Source organism: Cantharellus anzutake, assembly GCF_015039405.1.
Source record: "Cantharellus anzutake strain C23 chromosome Unknown EI90scaffold_25, whole genome shotgun sequence".
Taxonomy (NCBI): domain Eukaryota; kingdom Fungi; phylum Basidiomycota; class Agaricomycetes; order Cantharellales; family Hydnaceae; genus Cantharellus; species Cantharellus anzutake.
Genome location: NW_024066975.1, coordinates 576,800 through 586,793, shown reverse-complemented (window position 1 = coordinate 586,793; position 9,994 = coordinate 576,800). Strand labels below are relative to the sequence as shown.

General features: G+C 48.7%; 2 protein-coding genes across 2 annotated transcripts; both read left to right on the top strand.

The window, feature by feature from the left end:
- Nucleotides 1–885: 885 nt before the first annotated feature.
- Nucleotides 886–1,776, top strand: EI90DRAFT_3016680 (uncharacterized protein; the record flags this gene model as incomplete). The annotated part of the gene is made up of 4 exons (XM_039057021.1): nucleotides 886–956; nucleotides 984–1,062; nucleotides 1,143–1,200; nucleotides 1,373–1,776. The coding sequence occupies 4 exons, from the start codon at nucleotides 886–888 to the stop codon at nucleotides 1,774–1,776; spliced, it is 612 nt and encodes a 203-aa protein (XP_038915773.1).
- A 4,803-nt stretch (nucleotides 1,777–6,579) lies between these two features.
- Nucleotides 6,580–9,442, top strand: EI90DRAFT_3201457 (adaptin N terminal region-domain-containing protein; the record flags this gene model as incomplete). The annotated part of the gene is made up of 9 exons (XM_039066422.1): nucleotides 6,580–6,738; nucleotides 6,799–6,960; nucleotides 7,025–7,402; nucleotides 7,465–7,678; nucleotides 7,736–7,881; nucleotides 7,942–8,067; nucleotides 8,109–8,461; nucleotides 8,516–8,756; nucleotides 8,813–9,442. The coding sequence occupies 9 exons, from the start codon at nucleotides 6,580–6,582 to the stop codon at nucleotides 9,245–9,247; spliced, it is 2,214 nt and encodes a 737-aa protein (XP_038915772.1). The 3' UTR covers nucleotides 9,248–9,442.
- Between the last annotated feature and the right edge of the window lie 552 nt (nucleotides 9,443–9,994).

The window sequence follows — 9,994 nt, the reverse complement described above, 5'->3', positions numbered from 1 at the left end:
TAGCCGTGTGTTACCTCCTGCACTTCCCGATCATTCTGGGATCCCTCAGTCGATTCTGCTTGTCCCATTTGCGGCGATTCATGAGCCTCCTGAGTATCCCACCCACGATCGTATTGACTGTTTTGTTAGGAACTGAAGACACAAAGGGCGGCTCTTGACACAAATGGAAGGCAACTTCACCCACATTCAGATTGGCAGATGAATAACCCAAATGGGATTCCCACAATATTATCGCTGTTCAATCTTGAAATGGAAAGCATAGTCAAGAACCAGTGAATTATACGGCGAAAGATCGACCATATATAGTTGCATAAAGGCAACGACACGGCGAACCAGGAAACATCACTGTACATTACCGTGTGTGCGCATGGTGGGTACAATACCCGGAGCACATGTATGCGCATCATTGGAAAGTTCTAATTCCGTTCACTTAACCCATCCGTCACTCTTTTCGCTTCCCTTTGTATCGGATACGTACGGTTACTTATCCGTTGAAGGTGGTCACCGTGGAATGAGGGATCACGCGAATACACTAGGACGAGCCTGAGTTCTGCCGGGCCATCGTTGAGCATGACCTATCAACGGAGATCCCCCTCCCAACACTCATACTCCATGCTTTGAATGACCTGTGCAACGCTGCGCGCATCGCACAGTTGCAGTTTCAGGGCCACAGTGACGCCTTTACCGTTTCCCTCAACGTGCAATTAGCCGCTTTATGTGAGGGAAATAGGTGGCGCCACTTGGGTATCCCATACTATGAGCTGATCTTGTTGCCTTTTTTTTACATCTACAATCCGGTTGTGATCTCCCGGGGATGTTAGAAACTATATATATATATCCAGGAATTCAAGCACAATTCGGATTCGTATACGGTACCTTTCACGCATGCATGCACCCATTGGATTGAAACAGGCTAGGGATACTGTAGCCACCCCAATTCATCCGTCTGGGACCTAGTTAGTGCTGTATACATACATGCATAGTATGGCGATCCATCGGTTGCGGCGATTGAGCAGATTGGGTGCTCTCAATCGCTTCTCGAGTCGAAGTGCTCGGCGGCGGGTGTGCCGGGGCTGCGGTGAAGGTCATGGAACACAACGAAGACCGCCGGGCTAGATAAATAAATTCCACGTCACTATCAGTGTACCGCTAACGATCGTCAAGTCTACCATGGCTACACGAACGTGAATAGAGTAAGAAGTGAGGATCGTTCCATATGATATGAGGGAAGATAAGCGTTGTAGGTGATACAAGCTTCTCCACGCGAGCGCTAAGTTCCAACGGTCCCGAAGTGGTTGATATGTATTATGCACCAACAAAATAAGATGTGTTCTTGATTCATTTTGCCTTCGTTTCTGATGGTGTTCCGAAGCGAAATTTGCGCTGCACCCGTCGTCAATCACCCCTGCCGACGCAGTTCCAACTACCTTCTTCCGAAGTGTGATCTCATTCTACGTACTGAATGGCGCGGCTAAGGTTGATTCGATCTCCGGGGTTGACCGACAAATTCATGACCGCTGCCCCTGGCTCGATCTAGTGACAATTTCCGACTTGACAGATGTACCTGAGCTACAATCACTTCCCAGCTCCAGTTATATACTTAAACGAAATAACGACAATAGAAAAGAGGCAATTGTGCTTCTGGATTTTAGCTTCTATGCGCTGATTGCCGTGTGTGGTTGCCTGGTTCTTAAGTATTATAAGTTGTTGCGCTACGCGTCTTCATTCCCCGAAAACGAGGCTGCTTCTGCGCGGTTGTTGCCGACTCCAAACTGAAAATGACCAGTTGGCGTTCCACGGCAAAACCTCGCCCGCAGAGCAAAAAAAAACACACACACACAAAACTTCACATTGCCATTGCAAAACAGCTGCCCAGTAGATGGGCTAACAGTTCTTAATGATCTCATTAACTGTATAGGATAAGAAGGGAGTGCCTAGTGAACATTAAACGACAGTAGCAGGTCCGCCATCATGTGCGCCACACACTTTCATTAGCCTGCTGCTGTTGTGGTGACGGCAATTGAAGAATGTGTGGTACCTGCCAGCCCCAGCAGGAACCAAGGGCACAAAGCAACAACGCGGATTCGGCTGATCGGAAATAGGAAGGCCATCGTTCCTTACTCTGTCTGTATCTAACCCAGAAAAACGATCGCCTATTAGTTATAATTAATTCCCAGGCCGGTTGAAATGAATTTACTTCCACTTCATCGTGAGCTGGATCTTCAATGACACTTCATCACTCAAACAGCCTCGGGCGCACATATCTGCAAAGTAGGGACTTCGGGATTAGAACGATCCCGAAATGGAACACAATGGTCATGAAGGGAATCATGCAGCGGCGCAGTGGGTACAATTGATATAGTACAGCCTACGGCCACGGAGTTCATTGCAAGGCGTTGCTACATTGCCCCATGATATACGCGGAATTCATGGGCCCATCCTTGGTTGCTCAGCTTGCTGACCCACTCCGCCATCCTATCCCTTACCTTGAGTGTGGGTTATAACTCGCTTCGGTAACATTTGGTCGGACCCCTTTGTTCCATACCAGTACTATGATTTTTTTACAGAACTTCCATGTGTAATGGCCCCTAGCCAGACTCATATAAACACGAATTAGTCCAACCCTAATATAATACAATACCCATCTGGTCAATATTTCACACCAAAGTAATATCGACGAACTTCGATATTCTGCAACACAGCCAGAAAGGGCCATAATAAACCACAGAACATGATCGATAGTAATGAAGCACTTTATTTCCAGCGCTAGGGCCGGACGAGCCCAGGGCACGGTACCTTGCTGCATCGCGCTCCGATGAGCGGCTATTATTTGAGCGCCCGTCATAGCCGGATGGCTTTCCCAAGCCCATCCACTGATCAAATGAACCCCCAAAGGCGCCCAGCGAGTTGCCACGAGTGTGAGATAGAAAAAGCGCTCATAGCATCGTGCGCTAATGGCCAGGCAATGTATACTTCATCGTCGGAGAAAGAACCCCGCGTTTTTTCCGGCGCTGGTCGATGAATAACCACTGCCACCTGGCCTGGATGTAAGATATGTCCTGTTGATGATTGTCAGATATAGCAAGTGATACGGTTTCGCGTGACAGTGCAGCTTATATAATTCCAAAATAGGCCTTGATGATCCACAACCAGTCAATGCCATAACTGGTCAAGGCCCAAGCTGTACTCTGCTGGCACAGGATCCATCTAGTATTCCTGTAAGGCGCAGGCAAGGATCAAGGGACATATATAGCCTGATTGAACTGCGACGTACTGCAATATCAGACGTGCACCCACCTGCTGAATTCCCCACGTTAAGTCATAATTTCCGACGTCCCCCAGCCACCTAAGTGAATTAGTTAATTGATACAGCAGACCGGCTACTGCTTATTTGAGTGATATGGAGAATAGGTATCAGCAAAAGAACCATGGCCGACTCCACGGTACCTCAAACACGGGTCGGAAACACGGTGAAAATCCTATGTATATTCAAACTTGATGTGTGCCCCGGTCGATATCCGCGGGCCTCCATCAGGGTGGAAACAGTCCCGATGCTCCGGCCGATCATGAAACTGGCATACACTAGCTCAAACCTAACGACGAGGAAGACTATAAGGTGGAGGAAGGGAAGGAGGTGATGCATCCGGTATGATGGTGTGTGATCGACAGTTGAGTTGGTAGGCAATACCGCTGGTGATCCGCTGCTCCATGCATTTTGACGACCCTGCCTTTCAACCCTCACACTATGCAGATAAGCCGTATTGGCATACCGAATCCACGCTATAGTGGCTATACTATATGTATGCCATGCGTCGATTCGGTGATTCCGGACATGGGGATCCGCCGTCCTATTGGTCTCTCCGTGCCCAGACTACCATAGACATCCAGGTTGCCACATGGGTGGCTAGTATTGAAACGTCAGCCATGCGTGGCTCATTGGTTCATTCCCAACCTGTAAGAAAACCCCTCCCCAATCACCCACCAAGAAGGGAAAAAAATGACATATCCTTGGAACATGCGCGGTGTAGGTTCTCATCAAAGAAATCATCAATTCAGGAGCATCGTCCTCCATTCGTTTTCGCACCGCCGGCCCCCAAACAATCACCTCAACAGACAAGCTCTTAACGGGGGGAAATCTGCCGTCGGCCTTTGGGTTTGAGACGCGCGTAAATTTATACGATACCGCACTTGTTGATCGAGAATCGGGCTGTCAAGTCACGTTGTTTCGTTCGAGGCTCGAACCAAATAATGGCGCCACGCGACCGCGCACGTCTATCACATCACGGCCAAACTTAAGCACGACCCTTAGATTTGCAGTAGAATACACTCCTGCCCTCCGACCGGCTCCTTGGTTATCTGGATAACTACGACGTTTGCACGGGTGCACACATGGGTGTAAGATATCATATACGAATTCGAATCGTGCTGAATCCCTGGATATATAAACATATATGGTTTCTAACATCTCCGGCCGATCTCAACGGAGTCGTAAGCGATGTAAAAAGGCCACAGGATCAGCGCATTGTATGGGATACCCAAGTGGCGCCACCTGTTTCCCTCGCATAAAGCGGCTGACAACGTGATGAAGGAAAGAGCTTGAAGGGCGTCACTGCAACTGCGCGACGCGCGCGGCGCTCATTTTCCCATAATCAAAGCAAGGTATGAGTGTTGGGATAACTCCGCTGGTAGGTCAATCCTAGGACATACTCAACGATGACCGGCCGACATGCACGACACAACTCGTCTTGCTGTATACGTATTTAATCGCGTGATTCCCCACTCCACGGTAACCACCCTAGGCGCTTTCAACGGATTCAACGAATAACCGTACGCATCCGATACAAAGGGAAACGAAAAAAGGGAGAATCAGAATTTTCCAATGATGCGCATTGGGCCATCATGCGCGGACAGTGATGTATGGTGATATTTCCTGGTTCGCCGTGCCGTTGCTTTACGCAACTTGGCCGATCTTTCGCTGTAGAATTCACTGGTTCTCGGCTTGCTTTCCATTTCAAGATTGAATAGCGGGAATCCCATTTGGGTTATTCAACTGCCAATTTGAATGTGGGCGAAGTTGCCTTCCATTTGTGTCCAGCCGCCCTTTGTGTCTTTAGTTCCTCAAACGGTCAATACGATCGCGGGTGAGATACTCAGGAGGGAATCGCGGCAAATGGGACAAGCAGAATCGACTGAGGGATCCCAGAGTGATTGGGAAGTGCAGGAGATGTGAGACATAGGGTTGGTGGAATGGATAGTAGATCATGTGTGTGCGGCGTGTATCCGAGTCCACAATGGATTTCATTAATCGGCAGTTCGATGAATGAGGGTCAGGGGTAAAGTCAACAATTCGCAGCGCCACGCTGCACATATCAAGGCTGATCCTTTCAATTCAACGTATTTCGTCTTCTCGTTCTTTTGGTGCAGAGTGCAGTTCAAGGATGAGACCAGCATACCTTCGCGTATCAGTCTCTCCGAAGACATGGAGCATGTGGATACCAGTTTTAATGGTCTGATTAACCGAAGAAGCGTCCAACCGTGAGTTTTCGTGATATTGAAATATGGATCCTAGAGCCGGTCGAAGTGTTCTGTAAATGAGCGGAGAACTAAGATGGATCCCAGCTGTTCCATCCGTGTGTTATAGTTGGGGATACTTAGGAAGTCGAAGCTTGGAGACATGGCAATCGTATCCATTAGTCAGAGCCCTGGGGGATGCAAGACCGAGCTGGGAAAACAGGGTGGGACTATGGAACTAGGTGGGACAGCGTGCAAAGACCCGGTTAGGAGAGGGTAAAGATCAATCCCCAAGAGCACGAATCTCACGACGCCGAGATCCTGACGGTGGGTGGGTGCATTGAATAGCAGTGCGTGAGCACTTCTTTGTCGCAAACCTGGAAACCAAGTATGTATTGATAAGAGGAAGACTGCCTAGTAACACATCACGTCGGATTGCTTGTGTCAGTCGCACGCGTACGGATTATGATGTCCTACGGCAGGGATCCGTACCCCCGGAGCCATACATAGGAGAGGCGATCAATCTTTAAGAACTTCCGTCGGAAATAAGTAGGTGCAAGCAAGACTCTGAGGGTGAGAGCAGATTGTCTTTTCAGGGAACAAAAATGATGAGAACATTGCATCGGGTCATAGTGTTATTCAAAGAACCTGACGGGCGCTAATCGATGTCGCATCAGACCGTCCGAAATGATTGAGCAGAGGCTAGGATCCTTCCTTTCGATAGTATCGCAATGGGCTTCTTATCTGTGGTACTAATAGAGGCTGGTAACCTGCCTAATCTGTGGTGGCGTGGTCATGATAATCATCATCAAAATTGCCGCAGCGACGGCGCCAAAGAATTGAAGTACCCTTCTCAATACTTCTAGTCTGTTGATACTTATGTAAAGTGGTTCAACTAAAGCACCGCGATGAAGCGGCTGTTTACACTAGTGTGTCTGGAGACCACGTGCGTATGGGTTTCGTTTTGGATACCAATTCCAGTCGGTCTACATAAACTCAACAGCGACTTCCCACTCGTTGGCATTGAGAGATCAGGGGTGATTCACTTGGGCGCGGCTCCCAGCTGCGATGTTCGAACGAACATTGTCCGACCTTATTAAGGGATTACGAGCCACGGATAAGAAAGATGAGGCCAAATTCATTGCTCTTGCAGTCAATGAGATCCGCAAGGAAATTAAAGGCGGCGATATGGAACTAAAGGCTGCAACTCTGCTAAAACTTGTTTATGTGAGTGAGTAGTTGCACCCTTGTCATCGGAATGACTGAGAGTGTCAATCGGCCTGAAAGCTTGAAATGCTTGGATATGACATGTCGTGGGCGTCCTTCCACGTTGTAGAAGTAATGTCATCTCCACGTTTCCATTTAAAGTCGGTGGGATATCTTGCCGCCGTGCAATCGTTTAAGGAGGGGACTGAGGTTTTGATGCTCACTACCAATACTCTCAAGAAGGTGTGTCAATCTGACCAGCTAGTCCTTATAAACACATTTCAATGGAACTCCACTCTATCTCCAGGATATTGGCTCTCCTCATCCACACGAAATTTCCGTAGCTTTGGATGGTTTATCGCATATAGCTACTACGGACATCGGCCGTGACGTATCAAACGATCTTATTGGGATGCTGAATCATTCTCGGCCGCGTATACGGAAGCGGGCTGTACTGGCTGTCTATAAAGTCAGTATCAAGTATCCGGAAATACTTGTACATGGTATCCCAAGATTGCAAGAAAAGCTGCACGACCCTGACGATGGGGTCGTGTCAGCTACCGCCAATGTGCTTTGTGAACTTGCTGGGAGGCGCCCTCATGATTACCTGGCCCTAGCCCCCCATCTATTTGAAATTTTGACAGCCTCCTCAAATAACTGGATGTTGATCAAGATCATAAAATTAGTGCGTCGTCGAAAGTCTTCACATTCTTGATGTGACTGTGCCAACAGCTCGACTGACTGTAGTTTGGAGCACTAGCGCCACACGAGCCGCGCCTGGCGAAGAAGCTGCAAAGGCCGATGACTGAGTTGATTTCGATGACACCAGCTGTTTCTTTGTTGTATGAATGTGTGCGGACGTGCATCGTAGGTAACATGCTAGAGGGGACGGCAGGAAACAATCTTGCGAAGCTATGCGTTCAAAAGCTGTCGGCTTTTCTGAAGGATGAAGATCAGAACTGTGGGTCCCCCTTATGCCCATCCAGTAGCTATTGAACTCTAACCGCGAACATGACAGTGAAGTATATTGCGTTGTTGGCTTTGGCGAAGATCGTCCCCTCCCATCCTCATCTTGTTGCAGCGCATGAAAATGAGATTCTTTTGAGCCTAGAGGATGAAGATATGAGTATTCGTGTTCGTTGCTTGGAACTTATGTCATCCATGGTAAGTACAACCTTGCTCATTTAATGGGACGCCGCAGCAAAAACCAAAACGCGCCTCTAGGTTACCGATTACAATCTCCAGTCCATCGTTCAGCAGTTGCTCCAGCATTTGGTGGCCAAGGAGAACAGTTCAACATCGTTGCAGAGTGCCGCGAAGTCTCTCGCTCGCACGGCCGCAGCATCTGCTGTTAACGGGAGGGGGCAAGTATCCTCATATGCGGACCCAAGGAACATGGCCTCTCTCGGCAACACATTGCAGCCTCGTATCGACTAGAAGTTGCAAAGAGGGTCGTCGAGATGTGTTCACGGAATACTTATGAGAACATAACAGACTTCCACTGGTATTTGTCTGTTCTCATAGATCTTGCTTATGTGAGCAATGTCGGCGGAATTGGTGCTTTTATTCGAGACCAGTTAGTCGATGTTGTCGTTCGTGTCAAGTCTCCGGAGACACGCAAATTCGCTACCGAATTGATGATTAAGCTTTTGGGTGATGACGGTCTACTTGAGAACTGCAATGACGAGACTAGCTGTTCAGAAATTCTTTGGGCTGCTGCGTGGATATGTGGGGAGTATCCTCAGTAAGCCATGAACTTCACTCCATCGCCACGTTGAGCAAACCTCATTTGGTCTAGGTACCTGAGTGATCCCATTGGGACACTAAAACTTCTTTTCAAGCAGCAGGTCTCGCGTCTTCCTGGAGAGATCATTGCAGTCTATTTACAAGCGACGTTGAAAATATTCGGGCACTGGGCGGCTGAATTATCGAAGCAGTGGAGGGAAGATTCTCTCTCAGAAGCTCAAAAACAGGTGGATCAAATGTTATCGAGTATCACCTTATTCATTAGTAGCGACAATGTGGAGGTTCAAGAGAGAGTACGTAGAACTTAGGTGCCACCTATTTCTTCCTGACATTTCTCGTTCTCCCCTAGGCTACGAACATACAACAGCTTTTCACTTTCATTAAAGCTGATTTCTCTAAACATGCAGAAAGGCCTGCACAGATGTCGAAGAGATTGGATACGTCTGAACCAGAGTACCCCAAGAGCTTGTATCTGATCCGTCCGCTTCATGCCAGGGAGCTCAAGGCGGTGGCTAGAAATGCTCAAGCCAGCGTACAGGTCCCGATCGGTCTTGACATTGATGCTTGGATTGTTCACCCATCTCGCTTGAAGGAACTTGCCAGCGATCCTACCGCAAGTGGAAGCGAAGGTGAGACGCAGGATACTCCTTTGCGAACTAGGAGGAAAGGAAAGGGGCGGGCTGATGGGTCGAAATCGAAGGGCTCAAGGCGAAAGGGGGTACAGGCAAAGGAGGATGCCGAAACGGTCGATTCTCTGAGGAACGTGCCGCTCATGAAAGAGTGAGATTCATCTTCCAATCGTGGGGTGACAAAAGCTTAGTGGCATGTTGTAGCGGCGTGCTTTACTTGCCGCTGAGCGCGCCGGTGATCCGTTCTATCTCGTAGACAAGAAACCATCTCCAATCATTCGGGACGACATAGACGATATTCCGATTGTCAGACTTGACGATGTGCCTTCACCTATAACCAGTAAGTCTTTTTAGAACCAAAGCAAGTCCGCCCACAGACATTTTCTGCAATTTCCAAAGACCCAGCATCATCTTCCATATTTGCCGCCACCGTTCCACTAAAGTCCCGTCCATCTTACACCTCTCTGAAAAGCAGTCCGGCAGCGTCTCCTGGTCCTGTGGAGATCGACAGAGGCGGCGAAATGCCACCGGGCTCCATGTCAAAGTCCCATTCGCCTCACCTCTATCACCCCCATCTCCCACCTACGAGGCGCCCAATCAATCCTCACTCCGTCGTCTCTACCCTCAAGTTCTTCAAAACCCTCGCTGCTAGGTAGGGGAGTTGCGCCATATGAGGAAGGTGACGCCGCGGATAATGATTTGACTGAGAGCGGTGCGCCAGTTGCGAGACAACCAGAAGCGATGAGGAGCCAGTACGAGGAAATCGAAGGGGGAGTGGAGGTGCGCCGGAAACCATTCAAGTAACGAAAGTTAAGAGGAAGAAGGTAAGTTCCATTTCATCATCCCAACGCGAGTTGACCTGCGTGTATCAATTCCTAGCCAAAATCTTCGGCGAAATCATC